At 39.1% G+C, this 26,974-nt stretch overlaps 2 protein-coding genes and 1 long non-coding RNA gene across 39 annotated transcripts in view; 2 read left to right on the forward strand and 1 right to left on the reverse strand.

The window, feature by feature from the left end:
* CREM (cAMP responsive element modulator) overlaps positions 1–3,417 on the forward strand; it is a 73,456-nt gene extending 70,039 nt beyond the window's left edge. For 20 of the 32 annotated variants that reach the window (XM_043563675.1, XM_043563687.1, XM_043563672.1 and 17 more), the window contains one exon: positions 2,266–3,417. In XM_043563675.1, coding sequence (XP_043419610.1) covers positions 2,266–2,410 — 145 coding nt within the window. In that variant the 3' untranslated portion in view covers positions 2,411–3,417. The remainder of the gene's footprint in view (positions 1–2,265) is intronic. The other 12 variants (XM_043563674.1, XM_043563678.1, XM_043563688.1 and 9 more) reach the window with 1 other exon arrangement.
* On the reverse strand, positions 599–25,958 carry LOC122473320. 2 transcript variants are annotated; one of them, XR_006294645.1, is made up of 6 exons: positions 25,508–25,958; positions 21,212–21,257; positions 10,913–10,976; positions 7,164–7,237; positions 2,160–2,270; positions 599–1,001 (listed from the first exon to the last, which is right to left on the reverse strand). It is a non-coding gene; the product is annotated as an uncharacterized LOC122473320 (long non-coding RNA). The 2 variants fall into 2 exon arrangements; XR_006294646.1 differs by lacking the exons at positions 599–1,001; positions 10,913–10,976 and having other exon boundaries at positions 1,834–2,270.
* CCNY (cyclin Y) overlaps positions 24,257–26,974 on the forward strand; it is a 315,939-nt gene continuing 313,221 nt past the window's right edge. Inside the window, exons 1-3 of one of the 5 annotated variants that reach the window (XM_043563710.1) lie at positions 24,257–24,340; positions 24,726–24,833; positions 25,176–25,198. The gene's annotated coding sequence lies outside the window, so the exon portion shown is untranslated. Of the gene's footprint in view, positions 24,374–24,704; positions 24,834–25,175; positions 25,243–26,974 lie in introns of those variants that run through there. The other 4 variants (XM_043563711.1, XM_043563712.1, XM_043563709.1 and 1 more) reach the window with 4 other exon arrangements.

The following is a 26,974-nucleotide window of genomic DNA, read 5'->3' on the forward strand; positions in this document are numbered from 1 at the left end:
TACAGAAGAGGAACTCAGGTTCAGAGAGGTTAAGTAGTAAGTTGTAGCATCCTGCACTGGACAGAACCTGGGTATGCGATCAGGCAGTCTTTATTCCAGAGCCTGCCCGCTGTACTATACCAGAGTCATCTCAGAAAGACCTCAGAGTAAGCTTCACATTTAACTTCATGGAACGTATGTAGGTTTTACTTATTAACCTGAAAGACCTCTTATACATTTCCTTCTTTATTCTTTGGCTGGCATTTATGATAGATATGATAGATATTTCTCCCAGTCCAGTGACAGTTTGTGTTTCTTTACAGCCATGTCAACATTTCCTCTTTGCTATGTATTTCCTCTTCATGCTGAGGATATATCCAAATAAATGCACGGCCTGAAAACTGAGCTAACTATTAATAGAAGAAACAGGTGTTTTCCATAGCTGGGAAATACTTAGGAATGTACCATCTACTGGTGTGATCATTTAAAGCTTTGTGTTTGGAACATTTTCACTGGTAACATGTGCCTGCACCCACATGAGATATGAATTATGATATTTATGACAAATATTATACTTTGGTAAAGAAAATGAAAAAAAAAATATTTCACAACACTGCTATTAGATATTTCAAATTTCATTTAATGGTAACTTGCTTTGTAAAATGACTATCTCCCTTCCAAATCTAGAATTTAATACAATGATCCAATCATGAAAATCTTGGTATTAATAAATGTATTTTAGTTCCTTTATAGAAAAGTTTAATTATGTTCTCAAACTGGCAAATTTATGAGTGTGCTTGGATTTATTCTCAATTTTTCCCGATGCATCATTTAGATTAAATAAATCTGTATTAAACAGATTCAGTTCACTTTTTACATTTTTTTTGTTGTTGTTGTTAACTAGTTGAGAAGTCTGAGAGCTCTGTGAGTTCACAGGGTGAGGGCATTGTTCTTGGCTAGGAAGTAGGAGTTGATCTTTTCCTGCAGTTCACTGGGATTTCAAGGTCTTTTTTCTGCTGATACTGGGTCCCATGGAGAAAACACAGATAACAAGTTGTTAGTGAGAGTAAACCATCCTAAAAATACAGCAGAATTGGCCAAATCTATTGTGCACATCACTCCTGGTTCAGAATTGGGGCACTGTGAGTCGGCATTATAGTAACTGGTGTTCAGCCATCCAACACAGCTTTTGTTAATATATGTGTGAGTTATCTGTTTCAGTGTAGGCTTTTCTGATATGAAGCACACCCCAAAGGCAGTTATTTTCAGTTGACTACTCCAAAATAACACTGTTATCAGAGGGTGCATTCTACAGAGGACTTAAATGATGTGGTTGCCACCCCCTCCCACCCTAAAAATCAGGAGAAAGAAAAATGTTGGCTGTAGTTATTCTTTTTTGGTGGGGCTATACATGAAAATGACTAGCACATCTGTTTGTGTTTGTTGCTTTGGCTGGTCTGTCCTTTGGGCATGCCTACAGTGCTTCAACAATCCGTATATTGGGTAATTAATGCACTTGATTAGAAAACAGTCTTGAAATACACTTTTGGGTTATGTAGTAGCTTCCTTTCCAAAATTTTAATTGTGGTGCTTTCACTTCATGGCTTTAAATGATCTGAATTACTGAGTGTTGTATTATGTACCCTCCCTTCTTCTCTTCCTTAATTTTCAAAAGCAGAGTCCATTTCATTTTGGTTCATGAAAATGTACATGACTTGCTTCCTGTTGTCTGTATCCAGGTTGTTTTCTAGCCAATAAACTGCTTCTTGCAGTCGTGGTTGAGCTTATTTGTTTTACTGGTATTTAGTCTTGAAGAATCAAAATCTCCAATAATGACATTTCAAGTTTCTGAGGATTAATTTTTTCCAGTATTTTTGATCAAATAAAGTTAATTCATTGTGATGGAATATGTGGCTTTTGGTGGACAAAAATAACGAAGAGACTTAAAAGGATCTGTAAGTGTTTTTGTAGAATTTCCACTTGGGAATGTGGTCCTATTGTTTTAGGTTACTGAAAACCATTCTGGTCACTGTGATCATGGAATGTGTGCCCTAAGAAAACACCATGTACAACGAATGATGGGCAAATTGTGCTCTCAAGTCGGTCCTGTTGTTTTAAAGTAATCTTATAAAAGGCATGTGCTTGGTTACATTTGTTGTGTGGCTTTGTATAAACCTTACCTAGGATTGATTGGCTGTTGAGTTTGGGGGGCAGAAGTTCATTTGAGCCGGTCTGAATTGTGCTGGGAAGTTGTTCCTGTAGTCATTTGCCTTGTGTTGGTTCCAGGGAAGCTGCCCGGGAGTGTCGCAGGAAGAAGAAAGAATATGTCAAATGTCTTGAAAATCGTGTGGCTGTGCTTGAAAACCAAAACAAGACTCTCATTGAGGAACTCAAGGCCCTCAAAGATCTTTATTGCCATAAAGCAGAGTAACTGTCTTTGACTTGGACCTTGTTTACTATGAACTCTAATCAAGGCAGGAGATGCAGCAATTCTACTAATTGCCATGTGGACTTGTGGAAGGGACACTTGTGACCCTTAAGAATCCAGTTTGGCTTAGTGTTTGACATTGAATTGGGAACGCTGTTCCAAGATTTGGAATGCAGCCATGATCACATTTAGCAAGCTTACTTCAGCCTGCTTGTCAATAGCATGCAAAAAAGTGTTTTGTTTCCCCCTTTGCTTCTACTTTTTTTCAGGGAAGCTGCTAAAGAATGTCGACGTCGAAAGAAAGAATATGTAAAATGTCTGGAGAGTCGAGTTGCAGTGCTGGAGGTTCAGAACAAGAAGCTCATAGAGGAACTTGAAACTTTGAAAGACATTTGCTCTCCCAAAACAGATTAGTAGAAATATTTAACTATGAACTGATTACAACATGTACAGTTGCTTTTGAAGGCAATACAATATATAGCCAGCAAGAATTACGGCTTTTTTCCTTTGTATCATTCATCATATTCTCTCACCTCTGACATTCCTAAAATGCCTCACTGTACGTAGTTAACTATTAGCTATAACTTCAATTTTTTAAAAAGAGACAGCTGTAAAAAATGTATGTAACAAATTCTTAAAATGCAGTATTTGTAAGACTTGTTCCAATGCCACATATTTGCAGTTCCTAACCTCTGTGTCCTGAATAGTGTCCTATGCAATAAAATTTTTTTGCAGGTCTTTAAAAATCATTTTAGGAAAGGATGATCAAGATAATGCATCCAGCAGTACAGTAAAAGCAAACCACAAACAAACAAAAAAATACCTCAGGAAAGAATTGAAAGAAAAAATTGAAAGAATCTAATGATATGCCTATATGAAAATAATAGCCTATAAATGAATTTATGGCATTTGCAGATTTTTATATTACTTGCTTTGTAAAGAAAATATTGTATTGCTGTCCTTGAATGCCATAGTTGAAGAGAGTTTTTAATAGAACCATGTTGGTTACACTTTGTAGTGTGTGGTGCTCATTTAACTATCTGAACCTTTACTACAGTTTTTACTCTATTGTGTAATATAAAAGATCTTGCAGAAAAGTTCTTAGTGTCGGTTTGAATGAATAGCCTAATGAAAGTTATGACAAATTTTTAATATTTGGAACGTGTTAAAAGTTGACGTTAAAAATGTATCTGCATAGCTTCACGTGTGTGGAAGCCTGTTTCTACACTGGGTCATGCTCTTTGCAGATGCCCTTTGCGCCATCTCATCAGTAGGATGGCCCCAGAGCTGTTACACAGAAGAGTGGCTGCTGGAGATTCAGGTTGTGTGATGGAGTAGGCCTTTCTGCAGATATTCTGGAAATCTCCTGTTGACGGCCCCTGGTTGTGAGTTTGAGCTAACAGCCATAGGAGTTTTAAAGTAAAAACCAAAACAACCCAAGATTTTATTTTCCCTTTCAAAACATCTTGAAATCTACACCAGATCAAAGATTTTTTTGTCAGCACATTCAGATGAAGTTCACTACCAGTGTTATTACTGGTATTTACATTTTGTTCTGTTTTTATAATAAAAACCTTCAAGGTATAAGCCCGAAGCCCTACTGGTAAGATGCTCTGTCATCTCTCATTCACTCCTGAGACATTTGTTGAGTGCCTACCATGTGCTAGACTCTGCTCTATGTTCTCTCATAACTTCTGATTTGTTCAGGATGTCCCTCCCACCCCCAACCCCTACTTTCAATAGTGGAACCTGGTCAGTATGTCAGGGAGGTACAGAAACAGGAGGTCATTTGTATCGTGTCTAACTGCTGTACCCCCAGCCCCCACCAGCCATAATTCTTTCCCTTATCTGTAACTCCCAGAAGGTAGGGCCTGCCATTTGGGCCTTTCTTTAGAAAGACTTACCTACCTTCAGAATCTGAGCTCCGAATCTCTTTTATCTCAATTTTTGTCTTTTCTTCTACAGAGAAGTAAGATGAGGAAAGAAGACAAGGAAGAAAAGAGGAAAGGACAATCCCAAGTTTCAGGTGAAGGAAAATGGGGCTTCATATTCAGTCAGTCGCTGTAAATCAAATGTGTGCTCAGTGTGGAGCTGAGAGGGAGACACAAGGATCAGCAGACAAGATGTAAAAAAGTTAGAGGCAGTGAATGCCATATGTTAGGATTACAGGCAGATGTAGGCAAGGATTAAATAAGAAACTATCGTGGAGGAGGCAGATTTTGAACTGGGTCTGAAGTACGTGACAGTGTGGGGGAGGAGGGTATTCAGGACGGGGCATGCAGCGCATACGCTATACTCCAAGGAGCTTGAATTTAGAACGTTACTCCTCACACAAGAGTTTAGTTTCCAAGAGAGGGAAAGCCTGTGCGTGTGTTCCTGTGAGGTCTCTGCTCTATAAAATAGCTTGTTATTTCAGAGGAAGGAGATTGCATCTGATTACTTGGGGCCACAAAAAGCAGGTGTCTCCTCATTCCCCAGTGGTTTAAACTAGGAGGAGATATTATGCCCTCCCCAAACAAGAAGTGCAGGTAGGAAATCCCATGCTTGTTTAATTTAGTGACTTAACAATGGCCTCACGACCAGATCATTGCTCCCTGTTTTGGCTGGTTCCCCCAATCTCGATATTGCTGCTACAGATGCAGGCACCGGAGAGGGGACAAGTGGCACACCCCATTCTTCTGTCCTGTTTTAAGAGCAAGGAAGACTTGCACACCAGACCTTCAGCAGCAGAGTCCCTCGAGTTTTACCAGCTAGATTTTCACCAGAACCTCCCTCCATAACCAATCGCTGGCAAGAGGAGTAGATTACCAGTGAAGATTCTACCCTTGGGGCTGAGAGGGTTTCAGGCTTCTATGAAGCATATGGCCATCAGTGTTGGATCAAACTGGGGCTCTGGGAGAATGGTGTGTGGGCAGCTGACAACGTAAGGAAGACGCATGAGTGCTTCAACTGTCCAGGAAGTTAAGTGGAGGTTGTTAAGAGGGGACTTGGGCCAAGCTCTTAGAGGTGTGTGGGAACTTTTAATTCTTACTTCTCCAGTGTATCCCTGAAACAAAAACTTGTGCTGCTAAAAATACAGTTTGATAGCTCTCCATTCGGCCTTCAACAGATACTGACTACAACCTCTCGCTAAACAGCGAGCAGCGAATTGGAAGCTGCATGGATATTGTACACCTTGTTGAACAGTGTTGCGTAGAATCCACAGCTGTCATTGCACATTTGTGTCTCTTTTTTTTTCTCCTATAATTTTCAGAATCTGGACTTATGCGTGTAGAAATTACCGATCGTGAATCGTGGGATTACGCCTCCTTTTCAGATTTAACTAGGTAGTTCTCGATGTTAAATCATTTGAAGCGAGAAAATAAAGGAAATGAATTTCTGCCGCACATTTAAATGTGTTTCAGCTCTAGGCTTGCTTGAAGTAGGACCTTTCGCATCAGCAACCACACTTCTAGGTTTTCTTTATTATATTCTTCTTAATGTCCAGTACGGTCTGTTTCCTACGTGCTGAAAGTACACTTTGAAAACAAATGAGGACTTGTGAAACCAACACAGTTTTTCTAGTCTACAACCAAAAAGAATGAAGCAATTTGGACACGTGTGAGCTAAGCAGAGTTGCAAGCCAGCCGGCTAGCCATGATGCACTGATTTTCCTGTTTTATAGTATGTACCAAGGTTTTCAGGAACTTAAATGTGGCTCATCTTTTCTAAGGTCGTCCCAAAGACACAGGCCTGATTCTGAACTACTTGAGCATGGTATATTTCAATATTCTGTATAAATCCATTTTATCATAGCTATGTTTCATATTTATGCATTTTAGAATTCCAAATGTATTTTAGTGCAAAGCATTTTTAACATGTTTGTTCTTCAAAGATCAATTTTGCCATGGGGTGCTGTGTGATAGCTTACAATGAGATTTAAGATATTTCTTTTCAGGGCCATCTTCTTTACACACCCACACATAATTAATTCCATCAGGGATGGAAAATGATGAGTAAAAGGAGAAAGCTAACCTTGTTATATAACTTTGTTGTACTTCATTGTACTTGCTCAAATACAGTGCGGCCCTTGTTATTTCCAAGCCAGTCTTAATTTTCAAAAGGATGCCGAGTTTTTTTCAGATTTCTTTATCAGAAAAATATTTGGGAAAAGAGCATCGAAAAGCTGAGCCAGCATGGGTTATTTGGAGTACACACACAAACGTGCGCACACACATGTGCACACACACACTTCATTCACTCTCTGTTCTTTCTTTTAATTCAGGTCTTTGCCTTCCCTGGGCAGTAGAATAGAACTGGACATAAAGCCCTGCTCTAAATCTACAGTAGGTATTCCTTTGATTCCTCTGTGCAGAAACCAGTCAAAACCTGAAATAATTCTGAACCAGAAAGATTTTCCTTCTCTTTGTCCCACCTCCCATGGGGTCTGTCCATCACCTCCCAGTTGTGGGGGTGCATGGGCAAGGTAGCAACCACGGGCACTCAGATACTCTGAAGGGCACGTGAGGCTGGACTTTCAGCTTCCCAACTCTCATGAGGGGAAGGCATATGCTCTTCTAAGTTACAAATTGACTTTTTACTTTTCAAAAATTAGCACATTAAAGAACATTTTTTAATGTAGGTAACACATATTTGAGGTTCAAATTTCAAGAGCTACAATGGCATATGGTGAAAAGTCAGTCTCCTGTCCCTGATTTGATGCCACCTCCTGGGAGGGCAACCACTATTACCAGTTTCTTTTTTGTGAAAGAGATACCTTTAATTCATCGATCATGCCACCTGCTTCCTTAAATTATTATCCCATCGTCAGAGCTGTGTGATCTGGAGTTTCTGGAAAGAGATATAGAGAGTCAGCACGTTCATTCATTCCTTCAAGTCAACAAGTGAGGTTGCATTTAGTAAGAGTAAGTCCAGAAGGAGAGAGGACCAGGGGCTGTGACAACCATGTGACTTCATGGACTTTTTTTTTTTTTTTTTGACTTTCTTCAGTCATGTGCTGAGTTCTATGGATGCTATAACCATGCGGCTGTCATCAAAAATAATTGCTGCCATTTACAGAGTGCTTACTCTGTGCTAGGCACCAAACAATGTGCCATATAGGGCTTATCACAGTTAATTCTCATAACCCAACAAGTGTTGGTGCTTTTATTGTCATCCCCAGTTGGCAGATGAAGAAACAGGCTTGAAGACAAGGGCAAGTAACTTGCCCAAGGTTCCATAGCTGTCAGAGCTCAAGATCAAGAGCAGAACCAGGCAAGGGGAGGGGTGCCTGCATAGCTCAGTCAGTTGAGTGTCAGACTTTGGCTCAGGCCATGATCTTGCAGTTCATGAGTTCAAGCCCTGTGCAAGCTCTGTGCTGACAACTCTGAGCCTGGAGCCTGCTTCAAATTCTTTGTCTCCCTCTCTCTCTCCATCTCCCCCCCTCGCACTCTGTCTCTGTTTCTCTCTCTCTCAAAAATAAATAAACATTAAAAAAAAAAAGAAATAAAAAAATGAAAGAACCAGGCAAGGGACACAATGCCTCTGCCTCAGGGCTCTGACCTAGCTTGGATTAAATGTAGGAGAGGGACCATAAGAAGTGCATGCTGGCCAAGCAGGTGATGGCTGCTGTGGTGATAGTTCTCTGGTTCCAAGTGGTTAGATCTAGAAATCTCCAAACTTTTTATTTCCTAATGAGCAAAAGCATTTATTAGTTTCTCTGGTTTCTAAAATCCCTGATTTTGATCAGAAGAAAATGACTCTGTAGTTTGGCTATTGGCACATCACATCAACAGTTGTACTCATTGAAGTCAAATCATCAAGGTGAAAGAAATCCTGAAAGTGTACAGTTGACCCTTAAACAATATGGTTTGAAGTTCATGGGTCCACTTGTACATGATTATTTTATGGTACAAAACTGTAAATGTGCTTATGATCTTCTTAACATTTTCTTCCTCTAGCTTAGTTTATTGTAAGAATACAGTACACAATATATAAAATGTGTTAATTGACTGTTATCATTAAGTCTTCTGGTCAATAATAGGCTATTAAAGTTTTGCGGGGGGGTCAAAAGGGTTGGATTTTTACAGTAGGGAAGGGGATGTCAGCACCCCAACCCCTGCATTGTTCAAGGATCAACTATAGTTTACTCCTTTAATTTTATAGACAAGAAAGCCAAATTTCAGGTTAATTTACTTAACTACTGATAGCTCTTGGCCATGGAGAGACCAGAATACTCAGACCTTTTAACTAGTATAGTAATCTATATTACCATGATGCCTTGATTTTTTTTTTTTTTTTTTTTTTTTTTTTTTTTTTTTTTGCCCCTGTGGTCTGATGAGAGGGAAGCTCATGAAGGAATGCCTTGTCACTCACTGTAGGAAAGTCCCGCTGGTCTCTGGGAAACAGTGGGAGGATGCAGGGACCCTGTCAGGTCTGTCGTGGCCTACTACTTTATGAGGACATTTGACATACGGTGTAAGGGTCTCTAGAACAAATAGCTCTCAACAAGCCTTAACAACAAACAAATGTTTGATGAGCTCTGGAAAGCACAGACTTATGGCAGACCAGTGTCAGGGTTTGACTTAGGAATAAACTTTAAAATTCTTACGTTTTAGGGGTGCCTGGGTGGCTCAGTCAGTTGGGTATCTGATTTCAGCTCAGGTCATGATCTCGCAGTTTATGGTTTGAGCCACGCATAGGTTCTGTGCTGACAGCGGAGTCTGAAGCCTGCTTCAGATTCTGTGTCTCTCTCTATCTCTCTGCCTGTCCCCTACTCATGCTCTGTCTCTCTCTCTCTCTCAAAGATTAACATTAAAAAAATGTAAAATTCCTACCTTTTAAACACAGTAACTATTGATACACTTTTGAGGAAATAAGTAGCCTAATAGGGAAGCTATTAAAAATCAGCTTTTTAGATAAAGGATAACATGACTGTACCTATATGTTTATTGTTTGGCATTCCATATATCTAGAATTTTTATTTAGTAGGTATGAGCATTTCTATTTTTACCCAGTTGCACTCCTGTTTCTGAAGCACATTAAATTTTGGAGAACACACTCTGGGGTCAGGCCTCACCCAGTTTTCCCCTAAGTCATGGATGGTTGCACCCATCCAATATTTACTGAGCATACAAGACTAGTGTTATAGCCACAGCCCAACATGATGCATGTGCCATTTCTGTAACTCCTTATTCTGTTTTAACCATTCTTAGTCTATGAAGGCTTAAAAACTGATGGGTAAATAAGTGATTTTAAAATGAATCATTTTGCAGCAAAATTGCTGATTTTGTTTGAATTGCTTATAATTAGTTATTTTAGGTGGTTAGAACATAATGGAAAATGAGACCAATGTTAAAGAGTCTTGCCCCCCATACTATGTGTGGGTGTCACTCAGTTGTGGCCATGGATAGCATTTTAATTCTTATCTTAACCTGTTATCAGACTGTGGGGTTCCAAAGGATCGGGGGGCATGATCATATCACTAGAAATTATTGACAATACTGGGAAAGTACATCTTTCATTCACTGTGGGAGAGCAGTGATATTTTCAAGCTTAAAAAATGTAGTATATCTTGTTGCTTAGTAGATGTCAAGATCAGCATTTGTTTTGTTATCTTAGCTTGAAAGTTCAAAAAAATGTGATTGCAGATTAAGGCACTGATGATATTTGGCAACTGCTTAGAAGTTAGATTAGTGACAGAGTAGTGCTATGCCTTTGAACAACTGAAATTCAGGGACTTTTGATGTGATATATGAAATTAGGAATAATAGCAGAATGTTAGAAATTCCAGATTTTGTAACATTAATCCATTTCAATATGAATTTTTTTAAAAATAAACACACAGATTTTTTTTTCACATACAAAAATGTTTTAAAATACACAGGCATGTATGCTACTTTGATCAGCCAGAATTCTTACTATCCTTTTCCTCACTTAGCTCATAGTGTTAAAAATAAAAACACATTTGCTGCCACTAAGATTGCAGCTTTTAGACAATGCAAAAAATATACATATTTTTTCAGGCATAGTATAGGTCTGTATTATTTGCATGGTTTCATTTATCCTTTTATTGAGATGTCTGAATTGATACTACCCAGCTGGATTTTGTTGGGAATTTAGACCCTGAAGGGCAGAACACAAATCTCTTTTATCAAGGGTACATAACATGCCTGACCCATTAATCTTTCAAGTCAAGAGACATGACTTACGTCATTAAATGCCTGGTTGCTCTTGCTCCAGAAATACTTATAGGATCATGCAGTTTGGGGGAGGGCAGGGGAAGTTGGCAGACCAGTGCTTAGTAACTGGAGCTCCCAGCATAATGGTAGAGAGTGAAAAAGACTGGGTTGCCGTGGATTGCAGAACAGCTAAGGGCCCCTTCCACTGCTGGCATAGACTTCATTCACCAAAGCACATTAGGATTCCATGTGTAATTTTTCAGTCATAAGGCATTTTCACCTTAACTAATTACTTGAATATTTCTTGCAGAGCATTTAGCATCCCAAGCATTGTCTCATGACTTACTTCACGGTTCTTGAATCAGACAGTGGTTATCTGTGTTTTTCAAATCTGCCCTGGATAGAAAGAACTACAGAAACAACAACAAAAAAAATCCCCAATGTTACAGATCATATAAATTGCAGAATGAATAACGGATGTGATTTTGTCTAAAAAACGCTTATTTTTGAGAGAGAGGAAAGAGCGAGAGACAGAGAGAGACAGGGCATGAGCAGGGGAGGGGCAGAGAGGGAGACAAAGAATCCGAAACAGGCTCCAGGCTCCAAGCTGTCAGCACAGATCCTGATGCAGGATTCTAACCCACAAACTGTGAGATCATGACCTGAGTCAAAGTTGGATACCTAACTGACTGAGCCAGCCAGGTGCCCTGGACATGTGTTTGAATCTAGGGTCTATGGCTGAGAGCCCACCAGACCTGGTTCTAGTCCTAACTGTTCAATTAACCACCTTTGTCACTTTGGGCAGATCAGTTAACATGTCACTTAGCCTCTGTCTTCTCTACTTTGACCTTGACATTTGGTGATACTGTGAAGGAAACAGTTGACCCTCAAATTTCTGAGAAAAGTTAATGTAAGTATCATCTCATCAGATCCTTTTTTTTCTTATCTCTGTGAGCAGTTTCTGGATTCCTGGTATTCAAATCATTAATCCAAGAAATTGTCATTCACGTTGCTTTTAGTATTAACCAGAATTCAAAAGCAAAAAGCCCTTAGATTGAAACTGAGCTCATGATGAAGGCAGGGCATCTATTTTGATTTGGGAAACCTAGGTTAATATTTTGACACTTGAAAACTTTATTTGGACAAACCTTAGAAATAAGGTAAACTTTACTTGTAAATCTGCTTAAAATGTGAGAGAAAAATTTCCAGCTCACAAGTTTCCTCTGCCCTTAATCATAACAGGGCTGCACTGAGCAAAAGGAAGTCTTACCCCAGAAATAGTTGTGGTTTTCAATGTGTATTAGGTTTACCTTCCTATAATCCAATGTATTTTATGTTTTCAGAAGATCTATGGAAGTAATGAGAGAGACCGTACTCCTTTTAAAAGATTTCTTCATATTACCTAGTTACTTGAAAAGTTCACTGGTTAATGTTTGTCTAACTTAAAGGGAATTAGACCATTTTAAAAATTCCCCTTTAAAATGTACAATGTAAGATAAAATAGTTGTAAAAAATCAAAGTTTATATGTTTACTACAATGTATAAGTAGTCCAAAACTAGTTTTAATGATTTTGTTATTTTCAGTAAGAATGAATAGCTTATTCAAAACTATTGTGGCTTGGTTAGTTTTAATTGTATATACCATGAATAAAATGATTTGATAGCTTCAATCATTGTAGATCTGTATAAGACAACATTTGAAAATGTTTCCTGGGGCGCATGGGTAACTCAGTTGGTTGTGTCTGACTTTGCTCAGGTCATAATCTTGTAGTTTGTGAGTTTGACCCCTACGTCAGGCTCTGTGCTGACAGCTCAGAGCCTGGAACCTGCTTCAGATTCTGTGTCTCCCTCTCTCTCTGCCCTCCCTTGCTTGCACTCTCTCTCTCAAAAATAAATAAGCATTAAAAAAACTTAAAGTGTTTCCTTATTCCTGATGCCTAACTCTTTGATAACTTCGAGCACCTGAGAGCCAGAACAAAGGCATTTCTGTAGTGAAAGACAGCTATATCTAGCAGTTGCTGGCTTCTTCTTAGAAAATTAGGTTTATGGAAAAATCCTTCATGGCTGACTTTGCTGACATTCTGTGGTCATAGGAAGCATTGCAACTAATTTGTTGCATGTAACTTTCTTGAGGTATAATTTACATGCCATAAAACTCACCTGTTTTAAGTATACAATTCAATGATTTTGTGCAAATTTGCTAAATTGTGTAATCATCACCACTATCCAGATTTGGAACACTTTCACACTCCAATAAGAGTGTTTCACATTCCAATAGTCAACTAATTTGGTTTTATTTTGTTTGCTGTGATACAGAAATGGTTAAGTAGTTTTTGTAATTTGAAGTGCCTGGAAATTTCAAAATAACTAGAAAAGAATTCTATTCCTGAAGTTTTTGTTTTTTTGTATTTCTTCAGATAGCATCTAGGCTTTGAGCCACACTTAGAAAAAAAATCAGAATTATTACATCTTTGGTTGAGTACACTTCACACAATCAGGTGAAGACTACACTCAGAAATTAAAAGATCCATTGTTATTAAGCCTATTAAGGGATTAAACATGTATTTTTAAAGTATTATGATTTTACTGATATCATATTTGCCACTCAAGGATTTGTTTATAATTGAAGGCTTATCCAAATCAAAGGACCTTACACCCTGTATGAGCTGTTAGGGATCAGAGGCATAAACACTGCCTCTGTTTTTGCAAAGCTTGTCATTTCTGTTGATCTGGTCCTGAGATCAACAGATCAGGTTTATCAGGTTTATCAATAGAACATTAAACTAAAAATCCATCAACCTTTGCTCCCTCACCTCCTCACCCCTCGATGGACTCTGAAGTACCTCAACACATTGTAAGGTTAAAAAAAGGGAGAAGAAATGGAATAGATATTGGGACTTAAAGCAAAATTTTCACTGATGAAATTATATATTTTTATAGAGGTGTCTTGACCCTATTTGAATAATTGTGAATCCTGGCGCTTAATTCTTATTTTTGATCTTGATACTTTAACAGGAAAGAATATAATGTAGTATATGGTTGTCTTGGGTTTCATGATCAAGACTGGAATTGTTGATTGTACACATCAAGCTCTTCATCCTATTCTGTACATTCCATTCTCCACTAGAAATTTTGTGTGTGTTAATAGTAGGAATACCATGTAAATTTGAGACTCAGAACTGGCACTGACTCCTCTATGCCTAGAGAGGTTCACCAACAAAGACACTGTGTGTCTTTGGGCTTTGTGTCTTATTGGTGGATACAAAGAGAATCACCACGTTCCAGTTACAATACTGACAGGTCATTGTGTGCGTTTCAAGACGTATCTATAGGTGGCCTGATTAACGATATGTGGATAGTTTATGTACTTCTGATGTCCTGAAAAGGGTGTAGAATGGGCAGCACAGGTCTTTGTGCACCTGGAAACCCCTCTAGGTTACCAGGATGGTTTCCTGGGCAGTGAGAGGAATCCATTTCCAGTTGCTCTGCCCTAGATCCTCCAAAAGGAAAACGTGTGTGTGTGTGTGTGTAACTCTGTGGTAGTAGTATCCATGTATACATTCAGGGCAAATAGAGACAGCATGAACAGTTGCAGAAACAAGGGAATGCAGCTGATGTCTTGCTCACGTTTTGGAGTTCTTCCTGTTACCTCTGACAGTGGGTACAGCTGGAAATAAACTAGAATCTAGTCAGAAGTTTCTCATCATGGTGGCTGTCAAACCAACCTGCCTTGGGTGCCAGAGATTGGGAAAGAATTACAGACCAATTTAGGTTTTTAATATGGAAGCCAAAATCTTGAATAAACTATTTGCAAATATAGTTTAACAGTACTTTTAAAGAATAATAGAGACCAGCTAAGTGGAGTTCATCTCAGGAATGTAAAAATGATTCAGTATTAATAAATCTATGAATATAGTTCACATATTTATTAAAAAGGAAAAAATATCTCTATAGAGGCCAAAAATTTTTACTACTTTCAGCACCCGTTTCTGATTTAAAAAATCTATAGTAGAAAGGTTTGTATGATTTTAAATACATGTGTGTCAAAGCACCAGTTAACATCATATTTGATGCTGAGGACAACAGATCAATAAAGGAAAACAAACAAGAGATGAAACTAACCACTCTGATTTTTCCTTTGACCCCTCTTTCCTCATAAAATCTTATTTTCATTTTGTCTTCTATTTTCCCCAATCTCCATTTATTGCTATAATCACCACTGGTTGATTTCCACTGCTCTGCCTTCTTCTCTAGCAAAGAGCAACCAAGATGGTGAGTGGAAAGCAGCATCTCCTGTTCTTGAGGAAAACTTAGCCCTGGGCTCCTATGTATCTTTTTGACTTGTCTCTCTTTTGTTGGGAGTATTAAGGTGATTTTTATGGGATTTCCCCCCCACTCACCTACCTTCCTCTTATACTGCTCCTGGGGGTGGGAACTGGGATGAATTAGAAGCATCTAGAACCCTGCTCAGTCAAGAAGATAGTGGGAATCTGCTGTTTTTCTCTCTTGTTGATGAGTTTTTAAAGATTATGATATAAGTGTGACACCCCCCCACACACACCTTTTTTATTGCTACAGCATCATTTTGCTTTTAATCTCCCCATTTTTGTAATCATTAATTTGGGGGAGATATTATCTTTTCTGAACTCTCTCTCCATTTTACACTCAAGGTCCAGAGTGGACATATAATTTAAAAAGAGAAATTGGCAACTTTCATGGGAAAGTGAAGGATCTGTGGCAATCATGTTTGGATTAAGACCATATTCTATTTTATCTATAAAATGGGAACCCCTGGAGCCTGCAGTATCAGGTTGGGTATGATCCTGGCTATTAGCAAGTGGGGAAACTCATCTGAGGTGAAAAGATACCAGAAACCAGGTATGTTACTGTGGAATGCAGGCCAGGAACTAGATAGGGACTTTTTTTGTCCATCTTTGGAACTTGCCACAAAATGTTGCAGCAATGGGAGCCTCAGAGGCAGAGAGCAAGAGAGATTTAAGAAAGAATTTATGGACTCACACCTTCAGTAGTGGATTGGGTGGATTTAGTGCTGTCAACCCACTGGTTCCTGTGGCAGAATGCTTGGAAACATTCAGAGGGAGACTCGGCAGTAAAGCGTGTTGTCAGGAATCATATGTCAGATTTCTAAACACACACTGACAGGAGAAAAGACCTCTGCATATGTACTAAACCAGAAAGACTTGTGCCACAAGCACAGGGCAGATGTGGAGCTACTGGAAGCAGTCTGTGAAATTGGGCTCTATTGGACCAAATTACCAGGAAAGCAGAGCACTACTGAGGAAACAGAGGCCCTGATTCTATCTGGTAAGGAAGCTAAGTTCAAGAGGAAGAGGGAAGAAACCACATCGAGAGTCTTCTGGGACCAATAGAGTGGTCAGATGTGAACAGTGGAGTGCAAGCAAGCATAACTCAGGATGCTAAATTCTTGACCACAAAGTTCTGGGAGACAGAGATAGACATGTCTCACTGCTGAGCCAAAGTGCCCTTGGAGCAAGCCCAAGGCCATGATCAAGACTATGTATGCCCTACTTTCTCTCCAGTGTGGGGTCTTAAGTCATGGTTAGTGTTGTGATGACCAACAGGTATTGCTAGGGCACAGTTGTTGCCTACCATGGCAACAATTTCATGGCTTTGGGGGATTCACTGAGTTTGAAATGTGTATTATTGCACTGGCTGCAAACATGATGGACTTTTTTTTTTTTAAGTTTATTTACTTAGAGAGAGAGCATGCGCAAGAAAGGAGCAGAAGAGAGAGAGAATCTCAAGCAGGCTCGGCATCATCAGTGTGGAGTCTGATGTGGGGGCTCGACCCCCTGAATTGTGAGATGATGACCTGAGCCTAAATCAAGAGTGGGATGTGTAACCAACTGAGCCACCCAGGTGCCCGAGGATGGGATTTTTATAGGATACTATCCTTGTGGTAAAATCCCTACTTTAGTCATGCAGACGTCAAGGAGGGCAAAGGTGGCTGAGCCAAAAAAGACCTCTCTGACACCCTAGTCCTCTTTCTCTCTCTCTCTCTTTGCCCTCCTCTCTTGCAAAAGCAAAGACTAGCTGAAGAGTGGGTCAATTAGTGATGTTTGTGTGTGGCAGAGTGCTGGGGATGGAGCATCGCCCTCCACCATTGAGATAATAAATTTGTGTTGTTTTCAGCCACCCAGTTTGTGGTAATTTATTCCAGCAGCCACAGGAAACTCCTACAGATTCCTATTCAATCCTACAAGAGGAAGTGTTCTTAACTATGGACCCTCAGCCCAGACCTACTGAATCCAAAACTCTAGGGAAACTGTGGGTTTAATTTTTTTTTTTTTTTTTTTGAGAGAGAGTGAGTGAGTGAGTGCGAGCAAGGGAGGTGCACACTTAGCACGGAGCCTACGTGGGGCTCAATCCCATTAACCATGAGATCATGACCTGAGCCAAAATCAAGAGTCTGAAGCTTAGGGGTGCCTGGATGGTTCAGTCGGTTAAGCGTCCAACTTCAGTTCAGGTCATGATCTCACGGTTCATGGGTCTGAGCCCCGTGTCAGGCTCAGGCTTGTGCTGACATCTTGGAGCCTGGAGCCTGCTTTGGATTCTGTGTCTCCCTCTCTCTCCACCCCTCCTCCCTCATACTCTGTCTCTGTCTCTGAAAAAAATGAATAAATGTTAAACAAATTTTTTTAATTAAAAAAAAGGAGTCTGAAGCTTACCCAACTGAGCCACCCAGGTGCCCCAAAACTTCAGTTTTAAAAGCTCTCCAGGGCTCAGTGTGGAGCCTGCTTTGGATTCTCTCTCTCCCTCTCTCTGCCCCTCCCCTGCTCACACTCACTCACTCTCAAAATAAATAAGCATTTAAAAAATAAAAGCCCTCCAGAAAATTCTGACACCCAGCTAGAGGTGACAACTGCATCTGTAAAGACTCTTCTTTTCCTCACCTGCCATAACCAGGGTCTCAGGCTTCAGAAGATGTGTTTGGGGGAATGGATTTATGCTGAACCAGGAGCACAATCCCTTTGTGAAGCAGAGAACATAATTTCAAGATACTGTAGGGGAACGGAAATTATTTTTCCTACATTCTCCTAGGTTTTCTGGCTGGGGCCCTATAAACTACGCTGATAAAAGACAAATCAATGAGAGAAAAGCAAGCAAAAGTTCATTAGCATGTGTACCACCCTTACACCTGGAGTATTCAGAGATGAGTAACTCAAAGTGGTGCTTAGAACTCAGGCTTATGTGGAATCTCAGCAAGGGAACACTAATGTGTTACAGAAGCGATGAGACAAGGGAAAAGAACCTTGAGTCTCTGGCAAGCCAAACTGTGGGAAGGCACATTATGACAAACTAATGGTAAATAAAAGTTTAGTAGAAGTTGTTATGTAGATTCCTCTGGTGCTGTCTCCAGGGTGCTTAAGGTCTAAAGCTGTCTCTGGTGATTAATTTTGGTCCTTACTAATAGAGAAGGAAGGGGGACACCTTTGTAAACGTATGTCTTGCTTTCAGGCAAATAGGGGGAGGGCAGAGAGCTTTTCTTGTATCTGCTTCTTAGTTGCCTTCAGCTCAAAATAATCCTTATGCAAACGTGGTATACATTGGGGTGCATATTCTGACACCCTACAATACCTAATACCTTAACCATTTCCCATAATCCAGTATGATTCATACATTTCTTTTGAAAGTTAAAAAGACACAGTAAAAATAATTAAAAATCTAAATCTTGACATTTCAAATTCACCTTTTGTCTCAGATGCTATAAATTTTGTTTTGGGCTTAAGACTTAATCTATTTTGGGGCACCTGGGTTGCTCAGTTAGTTAAGCATCCTACTTTGGCTTAGGTCACGATCCCCAGTTCGTGAGTTCTAGCCCCACATTGGTCTCTGTGCTGACAGCTCAGAGCCTGGAGTCTGCTTCAGATTCTGTGTCTCTGTGCCTCTTTCTGCCCCTCCCTGCTCACACTCTGTCTGTCTGTCTCTCTCTCTCTCAAAAATAAATATTTGAAAAAAAAGATTTAATCTTTTTAGGAGGAAAAAAATGTCACTGCTTGAAAGGAAAAAATATAACATGTTAATAATAGGTATTAGAAAAAAACAAAACTCCCAAGTAGATGTCTCCATTTTCCCTTCACCTTCCCCTGGATGCAGCACAAGTGAGAATACTCAGTGAGGTGCCACCAGGATTTCAATGGCTATCACAGTTATTTGTCCCTCCACAAGGGATGAGCACAGATGTAATTCTAAAGAAAAATTCAAGTATATGCTCCTGATGAATTGTCACCAAAGGTAAGTGGATTTCTTTCTCTAGTTATTGTGCATAGATTAGTGCCCAACTAGGAGGAAAATGCTTAATGGACTATCTGATTAAAGAACAATTTCATTAAAATAACCACTAGTTTTATGCCAATGCATAGATACAATGTAATGTTACCAATTTACATTTTAAAAGAGCTCCTGAAGAATATAAGCCAATTACTTTAGTAAAAGCCCTATATTGCACCAGGGAAAGATGAAACATTGGACTTGATTAATCACAACATCTGCTGTATGAATTAATCTACCATGAAGAATTAATGGGACTGTCCTTCAAGAGGAACACCAAGGAGAGAAATGATGAATAACTTGATTTACAAAAACAGGCAGTGGGCAGGATTTGACCTACAGGCTCACTTTGCCAATCCCTACTCTAGAGCTAAGGATGGTATTTACATTTTTAAATGATTGGGAAAATTCAAATGAACAATAAATCATACTATTTGGCGACCCATGCCTGTTCATTGGTGTGTTGCCCATGGCTACTTTGGCCCTACAATGGGAGCGTTGAGTGGTCCTGACAGACTGCATGGCCCACAAAGCCTGGAACGGCTACTATCTTGTTCTGGCCGACTATGTGAATTAAATCTCAGCTCCCTACTTCGTACTAGTGTCACCTTGGACAAGTGACTCTAAGCCTTAATTCCTTGCCTATAGATATGCGGGTCAACACTAGGGTCCAAATGGAACCCGGCAAACAGAAATAGTTCCTACGTTCACTGAATCCTCATTTAGTGAGAGGTAAAGATCTTCTGGGGACTTGCACATAGATCGTACTTATTGAATCATTTCCTTTAGTGAAGTTAAAACAAAGATATCTTAGGATCCTTGGAACTTGAAATCAAGTGTCCTGTGATCAGACCTCTGACCTGATTTCTTTTGGGAACTTACAGGGAAACTAAGAATGAAAAAGCAAGAACAAGCCATGGGAAAATGAGAAAAATATAGTTTGGAATTGGAAATTCTGATCCTCAGAATCCTCATTTGTTAAATGAGATGTAAAACACTATGCAAATATATACAGTTGCCCAATTAATGTATTTGGAGCATACTTACACTAAAAAATTACTTGTTTTTTTTTATCTGAAATATAAATTTTATTGGGTACACTGTATTTTTATTTGCTAAATCTGTCAACCCTATATATGAACCTTAGTAATTTGTCATAAAAAGGCTAAATATGATCTTTGCTAAAAATATATTCTATCAGTTAATCATTTTCCCCAAAACCTTCCTATGAAAAAATTGTGCTATAGAAAGGGGCAAAGAATGTGTAATTTTAGAACCTACTAAAATTTGCAAACTGACAGCTAGAGGGAGCCAAACTGATAAAGAAACAAATGACACCCCATATCCTGGGCTGATTAGTCTTCCTGCAGATTCAAAACAAGCCCTATGTGTGAATCAGTCACTTTTCTAAAAGGTATACATTTTTTACTTTCTTGAAATAACATAATTAGGACATTCAATGTCTAAAAAAAGGTAACAAACAATAAATGGGTTTCAACAAAAGGATCCCTTGTTCTATACCTTTTCCATTTGCCTGCAGGTGAAGATGGGCTGGAGCAGGGAATAGAGCAGAGACTCTTGTGAAATACCCAAATACCAAATTCTAAGACTCATTGCACAATGCATTTAACTTAACATTATAAACAAGAATCTAATCTGAGGAATGATTTATTGAGCCTGAAAAAGCACAAGAAATCTCCAAAATCTCTCCTTGCAGCCCAGGAGATGTCATCCTCCTCAGTAATTCTCTCATTAGAGGGGAAATCTTGGCATACATTTGTCTTGCTGTTGCTCCCCAGACCTGAAAGACAAGAGATTTTTCTATTTTCCTTTTCCTTTCCAAGGATTCCCTTACACTCTGTTTAAAGGAAAATTGTTCGGGGTGCTTGGGTGACTCAGTCAGTTGAATGTCTTATTCTTTATTTCAGCTCAGGTCATGATCTCGCAGTGGGGGAGATTGAGCCTTGCATTGGACTCTGCGCTGACAGTGTGGAACCTTCTTGGGATTCTCTCTCTCTCTCTCTCTCTCTCTGCCCCTATTCCACTCGTGTTCTCCCACAAAAACAAACATTAAAAAAAAAAGCAAAATTGTTCTACGTTTAAATTTTTCAAATGACCATCCATTGTTAAAGAACAATATGCTTGGAATAATCTATAAGCCAGCCAGATTTGCCTCTTGAAACACAAAGAGAGAGTATTTGGAATTTAGGGCGTCTTTCTCTTTTAAAACCTGTTTTGCAAGCCTGTGATCTTCAAAATTCTCAAAGACTAGACTGCAAAAAATATGTAATATTTTCTCTTTGCCTTCCTGCCATAAGAATTATAATCCTACCTGAGGCAAATGGATGCTGCCAACAGAATAGAAGGAGGTCATATACCTGGAGGCACAGGGAGAAAAGAACATTATGTATTTTAAAGATAATATTCATTACAATGATTATTCAGCACCAAAGTCAACCCAGCTTTATCAAGTATTTTCTTACACCTGATGTTTATCCAGTAGTTATTCAGATACAAGCAAACAGAAATCATTCCTAAGTTCTTGCACATATATTCTCAAGTAGGATGTAGAAATGTTCCTATTATTTGGAGGTCATCCAACTATCCACAAACATTAGAACAAACACATGGAAAATATTTCTCAATGCCTGAACTACAGTAGAAGATTAACTAGGAATCTAAGTGGAAAAACAATTTCTCTAAAAGAATTTTTTCAAATGATCATTCATTGTTAAAAATTATGCCACTGTAATAATGAAAAGAACTGTTGATCTGGGGCAGGTGCATGGCAATCATGACATCTACTGCATGACTAGTTAATGTTGGGCAACCTGGTGTGAGAGCTGGGAACCAGGTAGAGGGTGATGGGCAAGACAGAGATCTTGCTTGTAACCAAGGAGCTGGAACAATTATGTGTGGATAGTTATTAACCATTTTAAAAGATTGAATAGCAATTTGCAAGTATATAGCAAACATCTGTGGAAATAAACAAAGACCACCAAAATGAGAAAAGCCAAAGCTATTTATTGTGAGCTTGCTATAGTAAGGGAGACAGCCACCGTCCCTTGTGTTTTGGTGGGGACTCAAAGGCAGGCAGAGGAGTGGGAAAGCTTTATAAAATGCACAAAGTGGGGGCTTCAGGAGTGCTTGATTGGAAGTTGTCGGCATGGGGAAGCTGTAGATGGTCTAACTAGAAACAAGACATCCTAGGTGATTGGTCAGGGTGCATATTTGGCTTTCTCTGGTTGGTCCTACGTTGGAAGCAGGGACAAAAATTAGGGAAGCTGTCAGTTATTAATCAAGTCCTGGCCATTTTAGGCTGATTGTTACAGTAGTTATTGTTTAGCTTCCTGCAGTGTCACTGGAGATTGCAATTTTGTTCCCCTTAAGTCTGATTTATAGCAGGCTGGCTTCCTGGGTTGTTTATTGTAGATAAGAGGTTGGTTTCCTGGACAGGTTGCTGCAGGTTGCAGGTCAAAGTTTTATTTTCATACAATGGTCTGGCCATTGACCATTTGTATATTCAGTCTGTCATATCCCATTCCATAATCTAAATAACAGAAAGAAAAACTAAGCAAACATACCCAAAAGGTGTTGGTGATAGGCCAGTTTTAAAATGTTAATCATTATAATCTTCTAGAATTAAGATATTTAAACTTCAGATATATCCTACACCCAAACAGGTCAGGTTGCAGATCTTCCAGACAAATCATTTATGTTCTAAAAACCAATGTCCTAAAATTGTGTACTTTATTAGGTAGATTGCAAAGGTATATATCCTGTTAAATACTGTACAGTAGAATATAACCTCCATAAAGGACAAAACTTTGTATTGTTCAGCACTTTTTCCCTGGCACCAACAGGGAGCAGGATCTAATACAGGGTCTGATACATAGTAGGCACAAAAGAAATATTAACTGAATGAATTAATGCATGTTTCTACCTTTTTAAATATATCTTTCTTTTTAATTGTGGTAAAATGCACATAACATAAAATTTACCATTTCAAACATTTTTATTTATTTTTAATTTTTTAAAAATGTTTTATTTATTTTTGAGAGAAAAAGAGAGCAAGAGCAGGGGAAGGACAGAGAGAGAGAGTGGGACAGAATATCTGAAGCAGGTTTTGCACAGAGAGCAGCAAGCCCAATGTGGGGCTTGAACTCATGAACTGCTAGATCATGACCTGAGCCAAAGTTGGACGCTCAACCAACTGAGCCACTCAGGTACCCCTACTGTTTCAACCCTTTTTACATATATGGCTGAGTAGTGTCAAGTGCATTCACATTGCTGTGCAACCAATCTCTAGAATTCTCTTCTTTTTTCTTTTATTTAAATATTTATTTTGAGAGAGAGAGCATGCATGCATGTGTGCAGGGTGAGGGGCAGAGAGAGGGAGAATCCTAAGCAAGCTCCACACTGTCAGCACAGAACCTGGCGCGGAGCTTAATCCCACAAACCGTGAGACCATGACCTGAACCGAAATCAAGAGTAGGATGCCTAACCAACTAAGCCACCCAGGTGCCCCACTAGAGCTCTTTTCATCTTGCAAAACTGAAACTCTGACCCATTCAGCAATTCCCTGTTTTCCCTGCCCCCCAGTCCCCCAATCCACCTCTATGAATTTGACCACTCTAGGTAACTCATATAAGTGGAGTCACAGTGTTGTCTTTCTGTGTCTAGCTTATTTCGCTTAACATAATGTCTTCAAGGTTCATCCTTGTTGTATCATGTGACAGAATTTCCTTCCTTTTTAAAAAAAAATTTTTAATGTTTATTAATCATTGAGACCAATCACAAGATTGGTCTTTAAGGAGGCAATTTTCATTTATCCAGACGTTTCACTTGCATGGAATGGAGGCCTTCCTTGTAATGCCACATTAGTGCGATGTTACTATCTACATATATAATAATCATACAGATGCCTTTCAAATATAAATCATGATATAATAAGTACAGACACTACACTAAAACAACATTTTCAGTTAATGGTGTCTATGTGATGGCAAAATGTTTATTGATTCAGGAAAGAGGGAATCCATTTAGCTGGGAACAATCTTGGGGAGTTGAATATTAAGATCTAGGATACTTGAGGCGGATATTAGAGTTTTCAGATTTCTATAGGATTCCTGGAGTTGTATCCTTTTTCCTCTCATCTCATCTTTCTCTAAGCCAAATTTACAAACCAAACCATTGAAGAATGACAAGTCTAACAATTAATTACCACTTGGGGGGTATACTGAACAGCCTCATGTACAGAATGCCAGGAATCTGAAAGAAGTCAGGAAGTGACATACGCCCTGAGGGGGGGTAATGACATAGTTATGACACATAAGGGGCATTATTACAGTGTGTGCGGGGCTGCACATGGGAGGAATGGGTAAAAGTCAGGGAGGGATGTGCACTCCATCCCATGCAAGAGCTACTGCTGCCAGCCCATTGATAGCTGGCTGGCTGACAGGTGTGTCCAGAGGCAGCAGGCAGAGGCATGGTGGTGAGCGCTGTGTGTGAAGCATGAGAGGACCCCCCAGAGTCGCTAGGAAAGATAGGTGATCTGGGAGCCAAGAGTAATGTTTGCCAAAAGGTTGGTGAGGGGTTCACCTACAGATACAAAAGCCAGGGAGACAGGCAAGGTTAAGGAATGCAAAGGGATCTGAATAAAAGGTATTGAAACTGAGAATAAACAAGTAATTAATAGTTAAAATGTCAGGGAGTTGTTGAAGTATGTGTGAAGAATATCACAATGGGGCTATAATTTCATCTCTTGAATTGGGAAAAGGCTGTCGTCACTTTTTTGTGTTACACAACATGGTTCCTTTGTAAAGGAGGGTGTGTTGTTATTCCAGGTTCATGGGTGAGGAAACTGGGCAGTGAACCCAAGCCCCTTCAGTCATATCAACATCAGAAGCTGAATTAGGACTGGAATTCACCGCCTTGCAGCATTTTGCTAACAGGTGAGCCTTGATCCATAATTTTCCAGTGCCAAAAATCTCTTCTTTCCTAGAAAAAGCTTTGTTTCTAATAAATGTATCTTATGTTTTAATGGGCAGTGGGTTGTGGGGACAGGGGAACTTGTACAAACTTACCCAGTAAAAGTCTTCAGCAATGTTAGCTTAAGAAGTGGCCCGAATTTAGGTGATTTTGCTTGTTTAGAGACACTAGGTTTTTGATGCCTTTACACTGAGACATCAATTCAGTAGTTCTGATTCTATATTAACCATTAAGTATGTGCTGGACTAATGATTTTTATCTAATGATTTTTATATAAATGAATATCTATTCATCTGTTTTTTTAGGCAATGAAGCAAGGGCTTTTCAGGTATGTTTGAACCTTCAGTGGAAATTGCAGAAAATCACTAAAATGTAAGATTATTGAGATTGTTGTTTAAAGCTTTTTGAAAAATAACTAGATTGATAGGAAATGTGTTCCTGTCACATGTTATTTTTTACCTGAAATTTTATTTATTTGGTGGTTGAATATTAAAGCCCTAGTTACTTCTAGTTAGTCACAAAATAGCTCAAGGCACTTGCTGTATTCTAGAATGTTCCATAAACAAGGGTAGTTTAGGATTTGTAATAACAATAAGATACCAAGGTGAAATGGGCTAATCCCTTCTTCCTATCTCACCTCTTATGGTAAGGAGTTCTTGTAGAAAAAATCACCTGGTTGCTTCATGAAGGATCCTATTGGTTCTCAAGTAAAGGGCAGAATGAAGCGATGGAAATCAAGAATCTGAAGGCATGTTTCTCAAAATATGCTGGTCTGTGTGTCATCAATCAGGGTGTTCTGAGATGTGTGACAGAGGTGAATACTCCTGGGCCTTGGAAGAAAAGTTTGGGACAGTGCATGTTAAACAAGCTCATCAGGTTATTCTGTGCATGTTAGGTTTGAGAACCAATATATTTGAAGAGTAAAGACCTAACTTTTGTTAAGGTCAATTCTGCCCGACATAGTCTCTTCTAGACACTCTATCATGTCTGCAATCTCTTTTTATTTTTAAAATTTTTTTTAATGTTTATTCATTTTTGAGAGAGACAGAGCACAAGCAGGGGAGGGGCAGAGAGAGAGGGAGGAGACACAGAATCAGAAACAGGCTCCAGGGTCTGAACTGCCAGCACAGAGCTGGACGTGGGACTCAAACTCGTGAACTGCGAGACCATGACCTGAGTCAAAATCAGATGCTCAACTGACTGAGCCACCCAGGCACCCTGTGTCCACAATCTCTGAATGAAATTCACTTAATTTTTTTAACACTTCCTGAAGAAACAGATTCATGTGCATTCATTGTGTTCCTTTTCAAGAAATGAAAATACATTTGGGAGGGTTAAGGGGTCCTCATCTATGTTCACATAGAGAATAAGTTTTACTGATGTCTGAAGCCAAAGCAAGATGTATGAATGAAATACAAACAAAACTATAAAACTAATAAAAATTCAATTTGGCAACGTTGATGTGAGACAGCTGGTGTTGTTTGCTGAAACTAAATCTTACATGTTAGGTTTATAGCAGAAAGATATAGCTTTGGGTCCAGCTCTATTTTTGATTAAAGTAATATGATTGCAGGCAAAGCTTTGTTTGCTAAATCAGAATAATTAGACTTCATACTTAACCAAACTTTCTAGCAAGCAATCCTTCAATGAGGTCTCCCTGTATCTTTCAGACACCCACAGTCCTCTAGATCAGGGGTTTTTCTTTTTTCTCTAAAAGGCAAGATGGTAAATCCATAGGTTTTATAGGTTAAGAGACAAAATTGAGGCAGGTACTTATATAATAAGAAAATGTCTTGTCACACAAATCGGTACTGCTTAATAGTGATACCAATCATAAGCATGTGATTTTAATAGGAAATATTACTTGAGTCATTTATAGAATTCTATTATATTCTTTCCTTGATATGTACCTTTTAGTATGTTACTGTAGATTAATCAGTTCAATTGAAAGTTAAGTGGAAGTTAGATGGATTTTGCACAATTAGATGGATTTTGAAATATTTGACTTTTCTTTTGCATGTGAAGCAAGGTCCAAAAAATACTTCTGGAACTGTAGGTTTAGGTTGAGCTTGGAAAATATATTCTCTGAAAATTCGTGTGGGGT

Source organism: Prionailurus bengalensis, chromosome B4 (genome assembly GCF_016509475.1).
Source record: "Prionailurus bengalensis isolate Pbe53 chromosome B4, Fcat_Pben_1.1_paternal_pri, whole genome shotgun sequence".
NCBI lineage: Eukaryota > Metazoa > Chordata > Mammalia > Carnivora > Felidae > Prionailurus > Prionailurus bengalensis.